General features: G+C 34.4%; 1 protein-coding gene across 50 annotated transcripts in view; it reads left to right on the top strand.

Annotated features, from left to right (window-relative positions):
- Positions 1-24,158, top strand: part of mycbp2 (MYC binding protein 2) — a 243,579-nt gene that overhangs the window by 105,196 nt on the left and 114,225 nt on the right. For all 50 annotated transcript variants that reach the window (NM_001012247.2, XM_073911709.1, XM_073911708.1 and 47 more), the window contains 14 exon segments: positions 945-1,064; positions 1,202-1,283; positions 5,828-5,945; positions 6,056-6,260; positions 6,368-6,521; positions 7,880-8,052; positions 10,021-10,146; positions 11,429-11,556; positions 11,630-11,721; positions 13,892-14,026; positions 14,121-14,204; positions 14,300-14,396; positions 16,489-16,681; positions 23,095-23,369. In NM_001012247.2, coding sequence (NP_001012247.2) covers positions 945-1,064; positions 1,202-1,283; positions 5,828-5,945; positions 6,056-6,260; positions 6,368-6,521; positions 7,880-8,052; positions 10,021-10,146; positions 11,429-11,556; positions 11,630-11,721; positions 13,892-14,026; positions 14,121-14,204; positions 14,300-14,396; positions 16,489-16,681; positions 23,095-23,369 — 1,982 coding nt within the window.

Genomic DNA, 24,158 nt, shown 5'->3' with positions numbered 1-24,158 from the left:
TGTTTATCTAATCCCAGAAGCAGTCTTGCACACATATTTTACTTAAGGCTGCTATCTTGTGGGCTGTTGTATTGTTGATGATGGGTAGGTGGTAGTGATAGATGGTAGTGTTCCTGTGTCAATAAAATGTAGCCTATCTTTGGTTGAGTTTTTATTGTACAATATTTATTCTGATAATTTTGAATCTTGCACCTAACCAATATCCTAATTTACAAAAAACAACAATCAAAACACTAAAACTAATACAAACTAAACTAAAACTTAGCAATTTCAAAATACAAAAACTAACTGAGTTTGAAAACAAAAAGTCAAAACCAAATAAAACTAAAACTAATGTAAAATCCGAATCTATTATAACCTTGTCATGCATAGACAAATATACAGGTACAAATGCGGAATATCCATATTGAGCTACTTTGACCGCAAACAAGCTAGTCCCTTTAATTCAAGCTAGTTCTGTTTTTTCTCTTTCACCATTTTAACTAGTAAAAAAAATTGGTACAAAATTCAGTATATTTTTGTGCACAGACATCAGTGGAACACAGAGCTGCACTTATTTGTACACAGCGTGACAGCACATTTACTAATCTGCACTATTTTAATTAGCGTGGAGTAAAAGAAGCCCACCTTTCCTGTGTTTTCTCATTGAGTTTGTGCCACCGATCGATGGCAGATCTCTTTTATTAACCCCTGAGAAGGACTATTTAAAGATGTGTACTATCACAACTTCCCGTTCGGTTTATCTCCCCGTCTTTCTTCCTTTCCATGCATGGCAATCTTTCTTTTCCTCCTCTGTTTTTCCTCTGAGGCACCAGATCATTTCTCTTCCCAGGTTCATGTTAAGGGCCCCCGGCTTCACTCGCTGGTTTAAGACATCAATCTCGTCTCTCTGTCCTTCTTTGCCCTTTACCGTCCCTCCACTCAGTTTCTGCTCTGTGTTACAGATGGCAGCAGTGAACGCGGGGACAAAGATGCCAGTAAGATCACTACATATCCTCCCGGGGCCGTTCGTTTCGACTGTGAGCTGCGAGCTGTGCAGGTCAGCTGTGGTTTCCACCACTCCGGTGAGTGAAAATCTCCTCTGTCCTTGATAATCTGATAGAGGCCGTTGTTCATGTTTCTCGTCATTACTGTGGATCAATATTTGATGTTTTTCCTTTTTTTAATATGGCAAACGTAAATAGATATTTTTTTCTTCCAGTTGTTTTAATGGAGAATGGCGATGTTTACACTTTCGGTTATGGACAACATGGACAACTTGGACATGGAGATGTTAATTCTAGGTAATGAGGGTTTAAAGGGAACATTTGCAGTGATTGTGTCTTTCAGTGTTGTAAATTTTACAGTCAAAGCAAATTTATCTTAAAACTATTTTTTGAAAATTTAATTTATTTTACAACAAGGAACAGTGTACATTAATCAACATTTCCCAAGAACGTAAATGTAACCAAACTAGCACAAAGACATTTTTTTTTATTATTGGCGGTCTCGTTGCCAAATGTTAAAGGCCTATACTAATACAAATACAAATTTAAACTATAAACAAAACTCAACAAAAAAAAACTCAAAAAAAAAAAAAAAAAAACAACAACAATAGCAATAGCAAAAAACACAGTGTTTACAATGTTTATTATTAAGAAGCAATTTCTTAAAATTTTACTTAAACTGTGCTGAAATTGCTTAAAATGGGTTTCACCTCAGAGACATGTTCACATTGCACACAAAACACCCCAGATACTTATCTTCACGCCCCATGGTATTGCACTTCAATTAAAACATTTGGGAAAAGGTTACTGACTCACTCTCCAACTTTATGGAATGTCACATCACACTGTCTCACTCCCTCTGCTGATTAGGTGAAATATCCACAATAGATATTAAAAATTCAATTGGTCAGTTACTACTGGTGGCTCTAACTATTGTCAAAAAAACTATTTTAATGAACTGAAAATCAAGAAATACTATTCACATCTCATCCTGGAAAAACTTTACTGACAGAATACATCTCCATTGAAGATCCTCTTTGTCTGAAGCCATTCCCTAACAACACGTTCATCAGTACACAAACAAGAGGGGAGGGGAGGAGAGGGGGTCAAGTAGAGGTAGAAACTGCGGTTGCGTCCGAAACCGCCTACTACTCAGTAGGTACTGCATTTGAATTTAAACGTACTATTCGGCCGTTAGAAAAGTACAATCTATACAGTATGAATGTGAAAAGTATGAACGGAATTCAGACATATTACATTCGCCATTTTGTCATGGTCATGTGACCTAACCCGAGTTAGTTGCGTCGCTTCACTCCCGTTCATGAATTCTCTCGCGGGGCATCATAGGATAGCGCAGCGTGCTTGGAATGCGCACTTCAGAATCTCGCCGGAAGTAGTAAGTCATCCGGGTACTTCTCGCATACTGGTTTTCGAAATCTATGAATTCAGACATACTACTCTGCTCGCATACTGATTTTAGTGACTGTATAGGATGGAAGTATGTGGTTTCGGACGCAGCCCGTGTCTAATATTAAATAAAAATAAAAATGAATAAATTAAAAAAGAAAAAAAAAATTTAATTTATTAGTATTTTCCCACAATGTAATTAGGTCTTAACGTACTCCTTTATTTTCCCTCTTGTTCTATTCATTCTATTTTTCTGTCTCTCTCAAATTTATTTTGTTATTATTATTATTATTATTATTATTATTATTATTATTACTCCTTCTTGGCTTTCCCTCTACCTCAGTTCCTTGAGATATCTTCAAAGGTACAGATTGTATTAGAGATAGTGGTGCATGTGAAGTGGGGTTTTCCCCCCCGGCTGATCCAACATCAGATTAAATAATAACAATTATTTGGAGAAAAAAAATACATAAATGAATTAAAATATACGCATTCTCTAACAGATTGTGGTATCATATTCCACTGATGCGATACTCTTAAAAAAAAAAAAAAAAAGCCGTTTTTCGAAGTGTGACAATGTAATCAGCTCTGGTTGAACCATTAGTTTCTCAGTTTTCTATACATTTAAATTGAATAAAGTCAGCCAGAAGGGCAGAGGTTAATCCATGCTTTATCTTGTAAAACAGTGGTCCTTAACCACCAGTTCACGGATCAATTGGTACCAGGCCGCACAAGAAATCGTTAACTTTTTCCGTTTTATTTATTATCTGAATCTAAACAATCTTTTAATTTAAAAAAGTCTTTTATTTTGAAAAATGACTGTATTCTCAGTTACATCTCGGTCACTTGAGCGCTCAAATTTAACCCACAAGTAGCAAAATTAGTAAGAAACAGACATCTTTGAAAAGTAACTTTGCTGTAGGGAAAAGGCCCAGTGAACGAACCACGAAATGCCAAGGAATAGATCCGCAACTCATTTGTCAACAAGTCAGGTGAATGCATCATGGCTGTGCAAGAAGATCAACTGCTGTAGATCAAAAATGAAAGAGGCCTTTTAGGGGCTGTTCGCATATTGCGTCTTTTCTAGAGTTTGCACATGTTCTTTGTTTTCAATGGAGGTGCGTGGCTTGCGTGCACAAGACACACAGTTCAATGAATCCTGTGAGCGCACCGTGAGTTACGTGACAAGAATTGACCGATAAGCTTCAGCTTGTATGGAATATACACATTTCGGTAAGACTAATTATCCCAGATAAACTTACAACACCCAAACTGCATTGCTTTGTAATTTTCTTTATAAATAAATCTTGTTTCAGAGTGACAGCAATGTTTTGTCAACTTGTCATCCTCTGAGAAAACGGTTAATGGTAGCCTAGCAACCTACGAAACAATTGTCAAGCTCTGACTGGTCCAAAGTGATAAAAAGGTTGAGGACCACTGTTGTCAACTAAACAACCATTCATTCATTCATTCATTCATTCATTCATTCATTCATTCATTCATTCATTCATTTTCTTTTCGGCTTAGTCCCTTTATTAGTCTGTAGTTGCCACAGCGAACTGAACCACCAACTTATCCAGCATGTGTTTTACGCAGCAGATACCCTTCCATCTCTGGGAAACACCCATACACTCTCATTTACACTCATACAATACTGACAATTTTAGCTTATCCAATTCACCTGTACCGCATGTCATTGGACTGTGGGGGAAACCGGAGCACCCGGAGAAAACCCACGCAAACGTGGGGAGAACATGCAAACTCCACACAGAAATGCCAACTGACCAGCCGAGGCTCAAACCAGCGACCTTCTTGCTGTTAGGCGAACTCTCTACCTACTGCACCACTGCGTCGCCCCTCACAACCATTTAATACTTTTTTTAATTACCTTTTAACATCCATTTTTAATTATTTTCTAAATAACTCAATTTGCAATTAAATTTGCAATGTCTTAAGGTTAAACAATCAGTGGATTATTCAAAATTTGACATTTGCATCTGCTCTGGAACGCCAGTCTGATGATGTCAGTTTGATGGCTTTGGGGAGATTTGCTTAGCCACGCCCCTTGAATTGTTAATTTGCTGTAAGTAAAATATGACAGGTGGAGAGCAAAAATAAACCCTGGCCCCTACTTAGGTTTTTAATTTCAACTGGAAATACATCATCATAGTAAAATAAGTCTTCAGCAACTCCAGGTTCATCTGGAATTAATGTTTTTTTTTTTTATTTGAGTTTAAATGGATAATATTTAAATAATTTTTATTTAATAAAATAAATATGTTTAATTAGTTCATTTAATTATGAACACTAATTTAGTAAAATTATAACCATGCATTATTTTCATTCACCTATAGTAGTTTATTTAAATATTGCATTTTAATTCAAATATTTATTTGAATATCTGTGTTATTTTTATTCAAATGAATATAAGTATTTTATTGTAACTAATCATTTTTGTAAAGTTTGTTAGATAATTATTGGTTTTGTTAGATTTTTATTTTATTAGATAATATTTGATAAATAAATATTTAATAAATAGTATATGATCTTTTAATTATTTTGATTTAGAATTACTGTAGAAATCAGAATTATTAAATCCCCTATGATTTAGTTTTTTCTTTTAATATTTCCCAAATGATGTTTCAACAGAGCAAGGACATTTTCACAGTATGTCTGTTATATTTTTTCCTGGATAAAGTCTTATTTGTTGTATTTCAGCTAGAATAATAGTAGTTTTTAATTTTTTAAAAACCATTTTAAGGTCAAAATCATTAGCCCTTTCAAGCTGTATTATTTATATTTGTTTGATTGTATATACTCTAACAACAAACCATAATTAAATAATAACTTGCCTAATTACCCAAACCTGCCTAGGTAAACGAATTAACCTAGTTAAGACTTTAAATGTCACTAAGTGTCTTGAAAAATATGTAGTCAAATATTATTTACTGTCATCATGACAACGATTAAATAAATCAGTTATTAGAAATGAGTTATTAAAACTATTATGTTTAGAAATATCTTCAAACTATTTTTCTCTCCGCTAAACAGAAATTGGGGAAAAAACTAAAAGGAGTGCTAATAATTCAGAGGGCTAATAATTCTGATTATGACTGTTTGTATTTTTTAAACTTCATTCATTTAATTATAACTACTTTAGTAAAATTGTAATCATTAATAATTTTCATTCAGGTATAGTAGTTTATTACTTAAATATTAAATTACTGATTAAAATATTATTTTTTAATCAAATGAATGTATTTTTTTGTAACTAATCATTTATTTAAAATAAATTAATAGTCTATTAAATGTAATGTTTATCTTTTATTTTTTTTATTAAATTAATTTATTTAAAATTAATATTTTTGTAAAAAATACTTTATTGTAATAAAAAAGAAAATCCTGAAAATTTTAATAATTATCCATATCAACAGGGGGTCTCCCACTTTGGTGCAAGCTTTGCCTGGCCCCAGTACTCAGGTGACAGCAGGCAGTAATCACACTGCAGTGCTTCTCATGGATGGACAGGTCTTCACCTTCGGGAGCTTCTCAGTAAGTTAGCAGTCTTCCTCCATCACCAGTCATCAAGTTTAAAATTTTCCATCAGTTTAAAATGGCTAGAATTTAAGTTGAATTGGAACCTGAAGAATATCTTTCAACAGAAAGGACAATTAGGGCGGCCCATCCTAGACATGCCCTACTGGAATGCCAAGCCCTCTCCAATGCCCAACATTGGTGCCAAATACGGGCGAAAGGCCACGTGGATTGGAGCGAGCGGCGATCAGACCTTCCTTCGAATCGACGAAGCGCTGATCAACTCTCACGTTCTGGCCACCTCTGAGATTTTTGCCAACAAACACATCATTGGTACATGCATTTGCATGACTGACTTGTTTTGAATTGAATGGCAGATATGTTTTGGTGTGTCTTATGATTAAGCTTTTATCTGTTGACTCCCATTCTGGTCTCTCTAGGTTTGGTTCCAACGTCTATATCTGAACCTCCTCCTTTTAAATGCCTGCTGATCAACAAACTGGATGGGAGCTGCCGCACATTCAATGACTCCGAACAGGAGGATCTCCAGGGGTTTGGCCTCTGCTTGGATCCTGTCTATGATGTCATTTGGAGGTGAGGCCAATGGCTGTCTGGAGATAAAATGCAGTGATCTTGTTTCCTGAAGGGAAATAAAGTTATACACAAGGGGTTTCAGTCTGACATTTTAGTATTGAAATTTGTTTACCTATATACTGGTTTTACACAACTTTTACAGTTTTTAAATTGATCTTAATAAAATGCTTTATTATATTAATATTTATTTGTTTTAAAAATATTTATTTATTCATTTCTTGATTGATTTAATTATTATATATTAGAACATTTGCTTATTCATTTTTAATATTCTTTTTAATCTAGTTATTGGAATTGATATTTTATTTATTTAATCATTATGAATTAAATTTTTTCACTTTTTATGTTCACTTTATATATTTTGTTTAACTTATTTGGTTACTATTCAATCACAAGCTCTATTATTTTAACAGTTAAACTAATTGGTTTCTCATATTTTTTATTGTGTTCATAATTAACAAATTAAATAGTCATTAAAACTAAAACAATATAAAATAATTTTTAATGGTATTTAAAACCTTTTCTATTATAAACGTTAAAAACAAACTATACAATCAGTCTATTTAATCGAACAAAAAAGATCAGTACAAAAATGTATATGTCAGGGAGAAAATATTTTAAAAAGATAAAAAATAAACACGGCAAGGCAAGTTTATTTATATAGCACATTTCATACATAGTTGCAATTCAAAATACTTTACATAAACAGGAATAAAAGAGACAAGTGTATAAGAAAATAAAAGCAAATAACAACAGTGATTAAAAAGAGATTAAAATGTGTTACAAACAGGTTATAAAATAATGAAAAAGAAAAGAAAGACATAATAGTGCGATCTGTCAGACAAAGCACAGTGCTCATTCAGCAAAGGCACAGCTTACTGACCGCTTTGACATGACTATTGAAACTCAGATCTGACTCTAGAATAACACCAAGATTCTTGACCTTATTTTTTTGTTGTTTGACTCAAACAAAAAACAGGAAACAGAAAAAACCAAGAAAGAAAAAAAATCTAAATTAATTGAAAGTTTGCAGTTTATAGAAAATTTGCTCTACTCATTTGAATTTAAATTTATTATCCTTCTATTCCTAAAGGTTTTTTAATGCACCAACATAACATTATGTATATATTTACTGAAAAAAAATACTACTACTACAAAAAAAAAATAAATAAATAAATAAATAATATATATATATATATATATATATATATATATATATATATATATATATATATATATATATATATATATATATATATATATATATGTGTGTGTGTGTATATGTGTGTATGTGTGTGTGTTTTTTTTTTTAAATACATTTTAATAATATAATTTTTTGCCTTCTCACTTCACTTCAGGTTTCTCCCTGTCACGCGGGAGATGTGCTGCTATAACGCTGTGATAGCAGATGCTCGTGTGCCCACTGCCTCCGACATCCAGGCCCTCTGCAGCATCCTGAGCCCTGAACTGGCTCTGCCCTCAGGATCCCATGCCAGCACCACCCGCTCCCATGGAGCTCTGCACATCCTGGGTACGACAACATCACACGCTGTACTCAACATCACTGCTTTGTTTAATGTCCGGTTCACAGCACTCTCCTGTCAAACAGGATCTCAAAACCCGTCAAGATTGACTCCGAATCATAAAACACTTGCTGTTTCTCTTTGTTCGGATGCACAGATAGGAAATGGAGATGTTTGACTGGCGTTGTACAGCCAGTGTGACAGCCTTTGTGCTTTCTGTCTGGCAAATCAAATTGTCCTTGGTCCTTTGAGAATAAAAGATTATTTTACTGTAAAAACCCACACTGAACTTTGAGAAAAAGAACTTCATAAAACTGATCAGTCCTTTTGGCTACTTACATTAAAATTTAGCCATTCCTATCTGCTAATTAGTCACTGTAAAATAAGGAGTTTAGAAATCAATCTAAAATCAAATAGATGCTTTTAATCTAAATACTAAAAAGATTAATAAATGAGAAGAGAAGAAAAAATGAGAAAAAAAAGGGTCAATTTTGTCAAAGTCATGGAAAGCTGGTGCTATGCTCTTATGATAGTGAATTAGCAATTGTCTTGGCATGTTTTTATTTATATTAAAAATATATATATTGTGTTTTGTGAATGAGACATCTCATCTGTGTAATGAGTAATGTCTGCACAATCCAATTATAAATGTATTTTCCAAGATAAGTCATCAATTTGCACAGTTAGGTTACTGACTATGTTTCTGTCATCCAAATTTTGTGACAAAATTTGTATAAATATGACTTAATTCAGAAAGAAAGTTAAAGCTCTCTAGAGGTGGTTTTAAATGGATAATGAGATGGAAACACAATGCAGAATAATCTCCAATGAACATCACACCTACATGACTCCATTATGTTTGCCTTGTTTACTGTTGGTTGCTAGGTTACCAATACTGCAGTCAGCCACTCTAATGCTGTGTTCACACCAGACGCAGCTTATGCAAATAAATCATGATATTCGTGTGTAAAAAGACGCGCAAACATTTTGAGTTTACTTGCTTCATTTGCGTGTCAAATTCGCTTCATTCACACATCAAATTAACTTCAAATTAACTAATAGATGCTGATTCACATGGGCTGGGCTTCTGTCTACCCAGTGACTCTAGTTTTGTTGTTAAATGGCTAACATGGGTTTTATTGAGATAGTACCCCTGCACTTTAAAAGGTTGAAAAACAGTATAGACTCATTCGGCACCGTGTCTGAGTCCACTTGAGATCCTTTCAGGGGGTGCACCAAGCTCTGTGTCCCCATACTCGCCCATACAAGAGCAAGCTTATTATTGGTTAACGCTGAGGGAATGTCTGCTAAAGTTTAGATTTTCCAACTCGAGTGATTCATGTCAAATGTGCAAAAACACTTCATTCGTGCGAATCGCGTCATTTGTGTCACCTCATTTGTGCGAATTTTTCGCGGTAGTATGTCTATTCACAATGATCGCAAACTTGCAATGATTTAACATGTAAATCACTCACGCTTGACGATTTGTCCGTGTCTGATGTGAATGCACCATAAGGCCTTGATGGAAACGCACCCAATTCACATAATATTTTTCCTTTTTTTATGAACTTTGAAAAGATTTGCTTCATGTTAGGATGGAAGCACAGCTTTTGGCCTCTGATCTGTATGTCATCTGATTTTATGAAAATGCTGCTGTTGAATGATTGAGCAGTTAACAACTGTTATAAACTTAACTTTAAACTGCCACTCAGGAAGATGTAATACGCATTGAACTAACTTTGTTATAGTAAAGTTTAAAAAAACATTCAATTAATGTTTTCTCAGTAATTATTGTTTCAAAAAGCTTTACAAAAAGATCACATTATTACAATCAAAATCGAAAAAGTGTTGTGTATAGGGTGGACAGTATATAAACATAGTTATTGTGCAGTTTTTCAGTATATAGTGTCGTTTCTAAAAAGGTAATAAAAGACTTTGTTTCAAGTTGTCAGTTCTTCTTTCGGTTCTGTATGCAGGTTGTCTTGACACACTGGCTGCTATGCAGGAGCTGAAGATGGGTGTTGCCAGCGCTGAGGAGGAGACCCAGGCTGTTATGAAAGTCTACTCAAAAGAGGATTACAGTGTCGTCAACCGCTTTGAGAGTGAGCTCATAAAAACCCACAGATTTTTTTTAACATCTCTAAGGTGGAGATCAAAATTAGAGCAGAGCAGCACCTAAATCAAAAACGCTTTCTATTAATTCATTTTTATTTATCAAATAATAAAAAATAATTTCAGAATACTGTTATACTGTTAAAGCTAGTCGAGCTAGTGCATTTTACTGCTCTTGCAGTAACTCCACTCAAATGAATGGCTTTCATAGTGCAGTGCTTTCCACTTCCGGTGTGAAAGCCACTTCACACCATGTAGTAACTTCTCCTGGAGGGACAGTGAAACCAGCACTCCGAATACTGCTTGCGAGTGCGGAAGGTACAGTCTTTAAGTAGGCTCATGCCTTCAGGCATTTTTCTCTTTCAAATATGGAATTTGATTAATCTCCATATTTATACAGTACTCAGCATAAATGAGTACACTCCTCGGGATGCTTTACAATAATATATTTGTGCATATACATTACATTAGTAAATACCAAAGCCAAAACTGGAACTATTCTAACAACAAAACCTTAAGATCACAGCCCAAAAATTAGTACACGCAAATGAATATGTTGGGGGGGAAAAAAAATTTCAAACTGGAAAAATGAAGAGATACATAGTTTAAATGTGTTATATTTCTATTCCTAAAGATGAGCCAACTTTTATTTTAATGAATATTATTTTTATAATGAAACTTTTTTTTTTATTATTGAGCTAAAATATATTGGCTATATTCACTGAGAATTGGATGAAAATGTTAATTTTTAAAAGGGAGTGTGGCGAAAGGTACAAAGAGGAATGGGCTAAATTTCCCAAAGACAGGTTTGCGAAGCTTGTGGCATCATATTCAAAAAGACTTGAGGCTGTAATTGCTGCCAAAGATGCATCAACAAAGTATTAAGCAAAGACTGAGAATATTTCTGTACATGTGATTTTTCAGGTTTTTTATTTTTAATAAATTTGCACATTTTTTCCCACATTGTCATTATGGGGGTATTGTGTGTAAAATTCTGAGCAAATAAATGAATTTAATCCATTTTGGAATAAGGCTGTAACATAAAAAAATATGGAAGAAGTGAATATTGAATATGAATATATAAATACTTTCCAGATGCACTGTATTTTCATACATTAAGTAAATGATCATTGTTTTAAAATCTTTTGAAAACTAGCAGCTTTAGGTGATTAATGGAGCCACTCTGCAACTTCCATTAATAAAAGTTACCTAAATTCAGCATTCAGGTTGTGTTTGATCAATGTTGTTTTGTTCAATGTTTTTTTTTCCCAGGTCATGGAGGAGGCTGGGGTTACTCTGCCCATTCAGTGGAGGCCATCCGCTTCTGCGCTGATGCTGACATCTTGTTAGGGGGTTTGGGTCTTTTTGGTGGTCGAGGAGAATACACGGCAAAGATCAAGGTCAGGTGCCATCTCTACTACACTGCTTGAGGTTTTGGGCTTGATGATATTTAGGATGTGATTGTCTTTGCAGCTGTTTGAGCTGGGTCCAGATGGAGGAGACCATGAAACTGATGGAGACCTTCTGGCAGAGACGGATGTTCTGGCATATGACTGTGCTGCTCGGTATGCCTATATAGCTGTTATTTATTTAATTATTTCTGTTTGAGTACTGTATCCAGAACGAATAAGTATTGTATTATATTTATTTATATTTTTGTCTTTAAATGCAATTTTGGATTTTCTTAATATAGGCAATTAGTCTTGTTTATTAATATATAATTTTTTTTTCCTTTTTCACTTTGATTTACAAGACATTTGTGTTTTTGTCCAATTTAGTTTGCCAATTTAGTACTTTTTAAATAAAAGTTTTGGCTTAAAATTATGTTTTTATAACTTTTAACAAAGGAAACCCGCTTTGAATCTAAATGTTAATGAGATGTGAGATGTGAAATTTGCCAATCAAGACTTTCTCAGTCATGTGCAAGAGAAACCAATTTGTAACTTCTGTATGAATATTTTCACGATAAAACATATTTTATTGGATTTATTGTTTTTTTTATTTTATTAGAGAATGTATTTAATTAGGAAATAATTTAAAATGTCTTATGTAAGAATTTTTAAATATTTCTCATTAATCAAATTGAAAAATCTTATATGACTTTATTTATCAGTGTTGTTATTTGTATGTTTTTTTTTTTTTTTTGTAAAATGCATGATTATTTAGAAAGCAGTAATAATTGTAAATTATATATTGAATACTTACAGCAGTAAGTGTTCTTACGTGTTGCTCTGAATATAGCCAATGCTGCTGGTATGGCATTAAAACATAAATAAATAATACAAAAAAAAGTTTAACAAAGGCAGTGCAAAACATGCACATGAATAGGTTTAAAATGATAGATACAGTTGAAACCAGAAGTTTACATAAACTGTATAAAAAGGCACATGAACATTTTAAAAAGTCAGATGTTAATGTGACTAAACGGAATAATGAGAGAAATGTTTTGAGAAATTGTTATAACTTTTCTTGAAAGTCAAGTTTACATACAATAAGATTAGTATGTCTCTAAAAAAGCTCAGATGAGTGTGTCAAGGTTTTGGAAGTTTCTTATTGGCTAATTGGCAACATTTGAGTTCATTGGAGGGACAACTGTAGAATAGTATGTAGAATAGTAAAACCTCAAACACACTGCTTCCTTGTGTGACAACATGAGAAAATCAACAAACCAGAATCAAAAAAAAAAACTGATTACAATTTGCTAAATTACATTGGGAAAAATAATAATTTTCTGAGACATGTCCTGTGGTCTAAGATTGAACCGGTTGGCCATAATGACCAGTGTTACATTTGGAGGACAAGTGGGAAAGCTTACAAGCCTAGGAACACCATTCCAGCTGTGAAGTATGGGGGCGGCAGCATCATGTTTTGGGGCTGTTTTGCTGCAGGAAGGACTGGTCCACTTTACAGCATAGATAAAGAAAGAACATTATGTAGAAATACTGAAGCAACACCTCAAGACACCAGCCAGCAAAATAAAACTTGTCCACAAATGGGTCTTCCAAACAGACCATGACCCTAAGCATATTAACAAATTAGCTATGTGCTTTAAGGAAAACAGAGTAAATGTTTTGGAGTGGCCATCACAAAGCCCTGATGTCAATCCTATATAAAATTTGTGGGCAGAGTTGAAAAAGCTTATGCGAGCAAGACAGCCAACAAATCTGACTCAGTTACACCAATTCTGTCAGGAGAAATGGGCAAAAATTCCTTCCAAACTGTTGTGAGAAGCTTGTGGAAGGATACCTAAAACATTTGACCAAAGTTATACAGTTTAAAAGCAAAGATAAAAAAAATACCAAGGAAATTATTTTCTTATTTATTTATTTTTTTTATTTAAAATTTTGACTGTCTAGAAATTAATAAGAAATTCTCCAAAAAATTTCTCTCATTCTGGCATTTAGCAAATATAAATTATTTAGGTAATCCTATTAGACCTAAAATAGTAAATGCTTAGTATGATTTAACAACAGGCATTTTTTTAAAAATGGTTGCTTCTTTTTTTAGAGTGTATATAAACTTCTGGTTTCAACTATATATTGTTTAAAATGACAAATATGTGACACTTTTTTGTGTGTTGTGTTGGGATGTTACTCAGCATGGAAATGTGTGAATGTTTGGAGGACTGGCTTTATAAATCATCATCATTAAAAAGAAAAAACACTGATATAAAGTAATCAAGGACAATGGCTGATAAAAGTAGAGGTGTAATTATGTTTTGTCTTTTGTTTTCAGGGAGAAGTACGCCATGATGTTCGATGAGCCTGTGCTGCTTCAGTTGGGCTGGTGGTACGTGGCGTGGGCACGTGTGTCTGGACCGAGCAGTGACTGCGGTTCCCACGGCCAGGCCACAATCACCACGGATGATGGGTACAAAACACATTTATTACTATGATGTAATGCGATGAATATTGCCTGATAGTTGTAGAATGCCTAACTTATCATCATAAACTGTCTTCTACAGTGTGGTCTTTCAGTTCAAGAGCTCAAAAAAATCAAACAATGGTACTGATGTGAATGCTGGACAAATACCTCAGCTGTTGTACAGGTACGAGAGATTTGGTGTGTGTGTGTTACTTTTCTGTATCAGTTGTATTTGTTTTAATTCTCATGCCTATTTTGCTTTGTTGTTTTTTTTTCTAGGTTGCCTTCTAATGATGGAAACGCTTCCAAAGGAAAGCAGCAGACCAGTGAACCTGTACACATCCTCAAGCGCACTTTTGCCAGGACCGTGTCTGTGGTATGTGTCTACTGAAATGCTAATTGCTTATAGACTAATAATTTTCGAGATAAAACAGCACAGGGCGTATAGAAAATGATTCTTGACAGCTACGCCACTGGAGAGACCAATTTTTCTATGAAAACGAAAAAATTATAGGGACCTTCTTAAGACCTTTTGTCTTCCACTTTTTATCAATATTATGTCATATTTTATATATTTCTCAATATATATCATTACTAAAATTTTTATTACATTTTTTGTGTGGGAAAGATTTTATTTAAAAAAACAACAACAAATAGTGCGGTTAAAAGGCTGAAATAATTTGTTTCTTTTTTTTAAACAAACATATAAGGAGGTTTATATGCTTTTTATTATTAGTTTTTTTGTGAGGACAAGTTTAAATGTAAAACTTCAATAAATGAGAAAATCCTAGCAAAGTCAGCTTTGGTGAAATAATGCGTTTAAATGGTAGATTAGATTCAGTGTATCATAGTCATTTAAATCCTTTTTTTCTTTTTGGCAAAACAAAATATCATAATTTGTTCAATTTTTAGAAATTAGGTGCAGTCAGTGACAGATATATGATATACATTTTATTTGGCCAATTTGCTTGCTTGGTTTCTCTTTGTTACTTCCTTAATCTAATCAAATGTAACAGTTAAGGACTTATTACCAGGTTCTGCCGATTCATTAAAAATGGCAAAATTTGTCTTCATTAATCATCAGGCTGATCAATCGGTTGACTTCTTTCAATGACTACACTCACATGGACATCAGTAATCAAATTATTTGCCTTAATCTGAATAAGACAATAATATTATTAAGGTGTTTACATGACTTTTTTAATGATTCTTTCATGATGACGTTTAGACTCTTAATCTGAGTATTGTTTTAATCGTATTAAAATCTTATTATTGGTGCCAATGTAAACATACTCACTGAAAAGAGCCCATAGACCATGAGTCTGAAACTGGATTCCTGGAGGGCCACAACTCTGCACAGTTTTGCTCCAACCCTAATCAAACACAGCTAATAATAAACTAAACTACTAGAAACTGTTAAGCAGGTGTAAGTTGGAGGTGGTTGAAGCTAAAATCTGCAGCGCTGTGGCCCTGCCAGGATTTAAGTTTGAGACCACTGCCATAGACTTTCATGTTCCTTTGTTTTATTTTATTATTATTATTTTATTTATTTATTTATTTTTTTACAAAAAATTAGACAGTTTTAGACATAGACATTTCTACATTAAATGAAATAAGCCTAAGGAAACCTGATACTTATGTCAGTTGACTTCAATCATTGAGAGGACCCCATAGACCATGGGTCTCAATCTCGAATCCTGAAGAGCCACAGCTCTGCAAAGTTTTGCTCCAACCCTAATCAAACACAGCTGGATCAACTAATCAAGTGTTCAAGACTACTAGAAACTATTCAGCTGATGTAAGTTGGAGATCAAATCTGCAGAACCGTGGCCCTCCAGTTTGAGACCATTGCCATAGACCTTCATGTTCCACCTGTTTTTTTTTTTTTTACATATACATTTCTACAATAAAATGAGCCCAATGAAACGTGATACTTGTGAGGATATTTATTGGACTTAGGGTTATGGTTGTTGGAGATATTTCAGGGAGAAAATAGTAGTTTTTAGTTATTGATTTTACTATAAAATCTAGATTTATTGGACATTTGAATATCACATCACAATGCCATCCTAAATAACATATAATTTTTAAGCTAGATGATTAGAAATTAGCCTCTCCTTTTCACCAGTCTTTTTGTTGCTGTTGTTCACACATTATTTTGATCATACTGTTAGCTTGACCTGAAAAGTACAAAGCGATTAGTAACACTAGTTTGTATTTAGATATTATATCCCTCAGTAGGAAAATTGGCAAGGAACAGATGTACATCAGCCAACTCTGAAGGGTTTATACTTTATAGTTATTTCATTGCTTGTTATTCTTTAAGGAAATCCCTTGACTACTGCTGCTTTTTCCAGGCCGCCTTTCCGCTTTGTGTACTCAAACGAACTGGCAGAGCTAATAATAGGTCAGATCTTTGGTTCATGCCCCAGTGCTATGTTTTTTCATAGCTGTTGTTGTTTTCTCAGGACTGTTTCGAGTCTCTGCTGAGTATCCTGCACTGGAGCTGGACCACGCTAGTGTTGGGAGTGGAGGAGTTGAGGGGATTGAAGGGTTTCCAGTTCACAGCTACCCTTCTGGACCTCGAGCGCCTGCGGTTTGTGGGCACCTGCTGCCTGCGACTGTTGCGAGTCTACATCTGTGACATCTTCCCCATTTCTGGTATAATATCGCTTCTGTTATGTTTCAAAGATGATTAAGACTGTCCTCTTACAGTAGTTGATTGGAAACAATATTCTTGCACTCATTTGTCTTACTTCATTCATTCTGTTCATGTGTTGTGTTGGCGCTTGATGCTAAACGTTTTCTCAAGAATCACATGTGCTGCTTAGGCAAATTTAGTACCACATTTAAATATTTATTGAATATTTAGCTTTTTCTTATTTTAACTTTTCCTATTGTTTGCCTAAAATATCCTTTTTGATACATCACTCTTTTGTCACCAATGCGATTTTAAATATTATTTTTTGAGCTGTCTTTCTAAAGATATAAATAGTGGACACCCACATTGACAAGTACCTCCTGGGCAACACTTCATATATATATATATGGGCATACATTCATTTTTTAAAATCTAGATTAATCTCACTTTAATCTTAAAATTTATCGAGATTAATCTTGATAAAAATGGCTCATTTGAATTCTGCTGAAGCATTTAGCATATGTGTGCTACCCAAGTAATGACTAAAAGTAAGTCTTTGAGAACGGGTTTCTCAAGCCAGTTGGCGCATTAGACCAGGGGCTCATCTCCTGTTTTCAAAAATGCATGACGAACTGCTTTAGAAACTGTTCTACTGTGATAATTGGGGAAGAAAATAAACGATGTTCAAAAAGATGTACTTGTATTTACTAACTGTTTAGTCAGTTAAGCATAAATTTTGAACTGTAGGCCTACATGAGCTCGAAACAGCAATTGTTGATTACCTTAATCCGACTAAAGTCATAACTGAACATAACAGAAATGGAATTAAGACGTGGAGTATGCATATATTAGTGACATTATTGAAGTAGGACTTTTCGCCACATTTTCCGACAAGATCCACACACGCGGCTATCAGTAAAGGACCACACACACACACACACACACATCACGAAATGAAGAATTTTTTTTTCCATTTGCCATGTGTTATTAAATTCCATACACTCTCACCAGTCCTAACTCCTTATTTGCGTCTAATATGCCAGTTTGTCATGTGGGGCAATATTATTATTATTATTTACAAAAGAAGAAAATAAACAGCAACTACATTAGCAAAAATGTATTAAAATTAATAGCTATTTTAAAGTGGGAAAATAATAAGCTTGTGCTTCATCCCACTCCATTTTTGACCATGTTAAAATATATTTTTGTTAATATTTTATGTATGATGTTTTTGTTTGAAAATAAATTATTCAAATCAAAGAAATAGGATCAAGTTATCAAATCTCATTAGCGGTTTCTTCACTGTATAACTTACACATTCTGATTAAAGAGCAACAAATAAATAATTTATTTAGATTTTTTTTCGTTTGATTACATTAAATAACAGGGGTGTCACTTTCAAATGCTTACCTAACTTATTATGCTCATTTAGGACAAAATTAGTTGTGTTTGGAAAAAACCCACCAAGATCGACATCTTTAGATGTTGTTAATAATCATGTGTATATGTCTGTTTAAACATGCATCCAAAACTCAGACTTTCACTCCACTTCAAATCACATGTACAGAATCTGTTTGAGAAACAGCTTCTATTTATCCCTATGGAGCACGTCTGACAGTCATGCACCACTATATGACTGTTTTTAGGATTGCATAGGAGTGGCAACGGCACCTGTAATGAAAAGGAAAGGGAATCCCACCATTTTTATATTTATTTCAAAGTGTTTTTATGCCTGAACAAAGCGAAAGCTCAAAACGGACTCATATTTAAGAGCAATGGGCGGCCCCTGGTGGTTTGATTCTTTAATGATTATTTGCCACCCTTCAGAGAAAGACTGAAAATATGGGAGATATATGGGAGAAATACGAGAAAATACCTTTACAGGATGATAGTGGAATAGAACTTTGAAATGCAGGAGAATCTCGGGAAAAACGGGAGAGTTGACGGGTATGAGCAGGGCATCCTGCTGATTTGATTCAGAAGGACACTTTTTTTGTCAGACTGCTCACCGGTTTACTTTCAAAGCACCCGTTATATTTTATTTGTATTTGTTTTACTCAAATGCATAAACTCAACAGGTGCCTGATAGTTAGATGTGGAGCTAACATTAATCAGATTCACTCTAGGGAACTGAATCCATGTAAGCACGTCACGTTTGATGTGGTAATTTCACAATAGGAATACACACATGTTCGAAAACTCGTTCACGCCCCCTACAGTGCAATTCACCTAGATATACATCCGCACTAAAATATCAAGGTAAAAGTCATCATAGCTTGTGTAGAATAGATCCAAGTCTCAACCCAACTTTAAGAATAGATTAACAGTGATATATTTTTTTTCGCCCAACAAGAGTCTTGTGTCAACGCAGCACGTTATCGTCAATAATATATATATATATATATATATATATATATATATATATATATATATATATATATATATATATATATTAGAAAAATATAATATTTTAATAATATAATATATAATATTTTCATCTTCAACACACATGTAAGCTAACTACCTGCACATCACCCTTAAAAGGGTCCCAAAAGCTAAAAGCAAGTCGGTGGTCTGCTTCTGACTCTTTAAACTCTCTCTAGCAGGCAAAACTGTTGTAAATGATTACTAATATGTAGGCCCACACAGAATCTGCATGTGCAGAAATCTGCAGATTTTCACCCTACCATTGAGTCTATTTATTTAGTTGTGTGAAAATGTATTATTATTCAGTTTTTAAATTAATTTTAGTATTATTACTGGCTAATATGAATATATGTTTATATGATTTATTTAAATTACTGTTTGTAAAGTAATAATTTCTAACTTTTAGTAGATTTATGGTAGATGTGTTATATGAGAGACTTGCTTTGTTTACCAAATAAATGGATCTAATAGGATTTGCATTGTAAACATTAAATAAAAGTAAAAAATGTATTATTTGTTATTTAACATACAAAGTTTTTAGTTACGATACACCCAAAATCATTCTGCATAAATCTGCAGATTGTTACAATATTCTGTGCAGAAATAGCAAAAAATATCTGCATATTCTTACTGGTCTTACTGATATGCTAATGTCCACGTCATAAACTGAAGTATACATTGGGTTTAATGCTAATTACTGGAAATTGGCAGAAAATCATCTAATGGGATGTTGACCAACATCACATTGATTTTGAGTACTGCTTTCACTTTCTTGACACTGTACGACTAAACCTTGTCAACTGGTGTTATTGTTATACACTGAATCTGGACTGCCACTTCATGCTGAGTCAGACTGTCAAAGTCACAAGTGGAGCTCCCTTGAGTTTCCGATGTAATCTATATTGATTTCAAGCTCTCAAGTCACACTAGTCCTTTAAACACATGTGATGGATAGGAAAACAACTTTTGACTGGTGTTTAGCCATCTGATTAACGGTTTTAGAATTTAATCTAATTATTACATTTTTGACTAATATTGCAATTCATGCTAAATATTTTTTAACTTCTGTGTGATTCAACAGACAAGCACTAAATTATTAAATTAACCTCAATCTTCACGTACAAGCGAGCACTGCCATTTGAATCTTTTTGGCTCTAGACTTTCCTTCCCATTCACTTCCATTGATTTTTAGATGTTAAATGTTGCAAACTGATATTTTTTATTACATTATTCTACTTTTTATGTACAGTCATTAACACACTTGTTTATAGAGCAAATAGTTTGTCCGATTTCTGCCGTTTATTATTCCCAGTCATTTCTCACATACAGTAGGCAACTGAATCGGAAGTTCTAAAACAATCGCAAAAATTGACCGAGATGATCATTCGACGCAGAAGTATAATCCAGGCCTAAGTGCACCTCAAAAATTAGTTGAATAAAATCGAGGAACACAATGTCACCAAGTATGGTCCAACGGTTGGACCATCCTTGAACCAGGCTTAGGGCTTGCATGCAACTGCCAGCTGGCCGGGACATCCCCTACAGAAGCTGGACAATCAAAGCCAGAAGGAGCAATGTGAGACCATCCTCCTGTAGACCACCTCCTGACGGTGGAGTCATAAGGGGACTGTGCAATGTGGATTGGGCAATGGTCGTAGGCCAGGGCCATGTCGACTCCATCTTTAGACATTGAAATTAGCTCTTGAGACATTAGGATTTTAATACTTTTAAGACAATTCTATGATTAAGAGTCTACCATATAAACCGCGATTTTTAATTAATTTAATGAGATAAAGGTCATGATCAAACTAAACAGAAATCGAAATTAGACATGGAGTATCCTGATTTTGGTCATTAGTACATAGTCTGTACACATACAGCTGTTTGACACTATTCTCTGCACCTACCCAGTCAGTAAAGGACCACAGACACTGCGGAGGTTTTTTTCACCATACGGTGTGTGGTATCAAATTCCATTAAAACTACACTCTTCCAACTGTTCATACTCTCATGCAATATCTCGTTTTCCACGGGGGGCATGCACGAAATGATCTTGAGTGAAAGTGCCAAACTGCAGTTAAAGTCAAAAAAATAAAAATGAAACACCCAAAATTACATGAAACTCTGTAGGAAATGTGGATAGCGCGGTGACGCAATGACATTAATCGAATGTGCTATAACATGTAAAAAGAATCATGAAGGGAACATTTAAAAAGCAGCTTATGTAAACACCTTATTGATATTACTGTCTTATTATGGCAAATAATTAGATCACTGATGCTCATGTAAATGTAGTCATGGAATAAATCATAATTAGATAATTAAATAAATGTAGTTTTAGTTTTATCATTAATTTTGTTGTTGTTTTTTTGTTGTTTGGCCAATCACAGCAAAAAAAAAAAAAAAAAAAAGCATTGTCTAGTGCTCCATCAAGAAAACGGAGGTGCAGCACTCAGTTAAAACTCAATGGAAAATGCCTGCTGCCAATAGAAAACTATTTTTAAAGGAGTGGTCCACATTGTATTTTTAAGGCTTGTTTGTTTTCATTAGATGCTGAGCAATGTGGGATCATGCTTCACTTGTAGAAAATCACTTTTTTTTCAAATATTTTACTTTGATTATATACAGCTACTCCGCTAACATAAAAAGGACTGTCATATTTCCTAGTTTCTCTGAAAGGCCCACCCACAAGAGGCTCTGATTGGTCAGCTAAAATAATGTGCTGTGATTTGCAAATTGGCTCCACGTCACGCCCTTACAAACACAAGCTTTTAAGCTGTGTAAACAGTCCAGTTAGAGCAGCTAAGCTGCCTGATTAGCTGCTTGAATCAGACAGAAAAATAAAGAGCACACCAGGCACACTGCCTGCTCTCTAAAATAATATCTGACTAAAGTCTTTCACATATATTGGGAATAAGCATGTGTAAGTATTATGAAACATTCGCATATCTTTTGCGAGTTCGTTATTTGAGATTTAGAACTCAGGCAACGCAGCTGCATAGAAAGACACTGCTGCTTGATGAAGATTGTGGGTGTTTACAGCGGTTTAACGGATAAATATGAATTTGTAGCTGAATTGCTAGCACTGCCAAACAGCATTTCCGGTTGTTTAAATCCTTGTTTACGTCCTCGCTACAGCAGTCCACAGCTTCGTTGATTATGGTTGGAGGACTTTTTAGCTGAATCCAGCACTGAACAGGGAGAGATTTTGGAAGCTCTCCTTTGTCAAATGCTAGCTATATATTTTTTACAATTCTCTGGAACATAATTAAAATTAAACTGCAAGCACTTCTCTCTTTGTTTGTTATGTCCTTTGAAACCTCAAATACAGAAACAGCACAGGCTCTGTGGAAATAGCAGCATTTGGACAGCATTTTAGCTTTCTCGGCTATAACATTACAGTGCCTCTGGAAACGCCCCTTCGCTGCCTGGTGAATGCACTTAACCTGAAGCGGTTGTGATATCACTAGCCCGGATGGTTTTTTGTTTTTTTTTTGTAGTCCCCAAACTTTGTTTACTGTAGGCTTTGCTAAGCTAACTCTGTAACAGCCTATGTCTCCCTTTGCATTGAACTTTGAGCATCTTACATTCAGAGATGTTGTTTACGGTTGCACAGCTACATTACACATAAACTAAAGTTTAAAATATGATATCGTAGTGAACCACTTCTTTAAAAAGCACCTCTCACCAGAAAAATTGCATTGGATGTAAATTGGGCTTGAGTCTGTGCTAAGTTTGCTGATTTTAAATGGGATTAGCATATGTCATCAATTTGCTACTTTATATCAGCATCTTTTCATTTGATCAATGATTTCTCTATTGTATTTATTGTATTGTATTTATTGTATAAATACAATAGAGAAGTTGTATTTAATAATAATGTGCTATTTTATAATAACACAATATTATTGCATTAAATTTAGTTAATCTTTCAGTACTCGTCTTGATGTTTCAGACCGCTGAATGACAGCATATATTATACTTCCTCTTTGTGTCTCCTATTCAGCCAGCACCAAAGCGATTGTGGAGGAGTCCAGCAAGCTGGCGGAGTGTGTGGGAAAAACACGTAGCCTACTGAAGAAGATCCTGTCAGAAGGAATGGACAACTGCTTGACCAAGCTGGACAACGACCCACAGGGATATCTGAGTCAACCGCTCACGCTGCTGGAGGCTGTGCTGCAAGAGTGTCATAACACTTTCACAGCCTGCTTTCACTCCTTCTACCCGACTCCGGCTCTGCAGTGGGCCTGTCTCTGCGACCTACTCAACTGCCTGGACCAGGTATTCTACATCATGACAGATACTTTTAGTTTGTTTGTCCACAAATTTCAATTGTTATATATTAGTTATTCACCTAATGTTGATATAAATGTATATGTACAAATCTGTATAAACACAGAAGGAAGTATTTTATAGTTTGTGAGTTTGTTCTCATTTATTTCATCTGTTTGGTTTTCAACATCATTTGAAATATTTCACATTTAATTAAAGAAACAGGTTGGAAAGTAAAGGTTATGAATTTTATGATAAGCCAAACTTAAAGTGTCTAACCTGTCAAAATTAAATAAACTCAGACTAAACAATAGTGTTAAGTAAAAAAACAAAAAAACAAAATGGTTTTCTGTCATAATTTATTCTTTCTTCACTTATTCCAAACCTCTTTGAGTTTCCTTCTTTTGTTGAACACAGAAGATATTTTGAAAGATTTTTTTCAAAGTATTTGGTTTCTTACTATGGATGACAATAAGTGAATTTCAGCAATCTTCAAAATATCATTGTTTGTGTTATACAGACAAAAAAAGCTCGTAAGAATAAATTGTGAGTAAACCTTTTGTGTGACTATCACTTTAATGCCTCATTCACACTAGCAGCGACTTTGTAGCTGTCTGTCGCTCTGGGTGGCGACCTGCTGCAAACAGGTCTGTGGAGGTCTACAGCATGGAGAATTACAACCTGCATCTGTGCTAGCTGAGAGAGGATTACGTGGTGCTCCTATTGGCTTAAGATAGTTGCTCTTCATTTGCATAAAGTAGAAGGATTCTCTACTTTGTCGCTCCAGGTGGGACACTC

The sequence above is a fragment of the Danio rerio genome, chromosome 9, assembly GCF_049306965.1.
Source record: "Danio rerio strain Tuebingen ecotype United States chromosome 9, GRCz12tu, whole genome shotgun sequence".
Classification (NCBI taxonomy): domain Eukaryota; kingdom Metazoa; phylum Chordata; class Actinopteri; order Cypriniformes; family Danionidae; genus Danio; species Danio rerio.
Note: the sequence above shows the minus strand (reverse complement) of the source record. Positions and strands in the feature narration are given on the sequence as shown.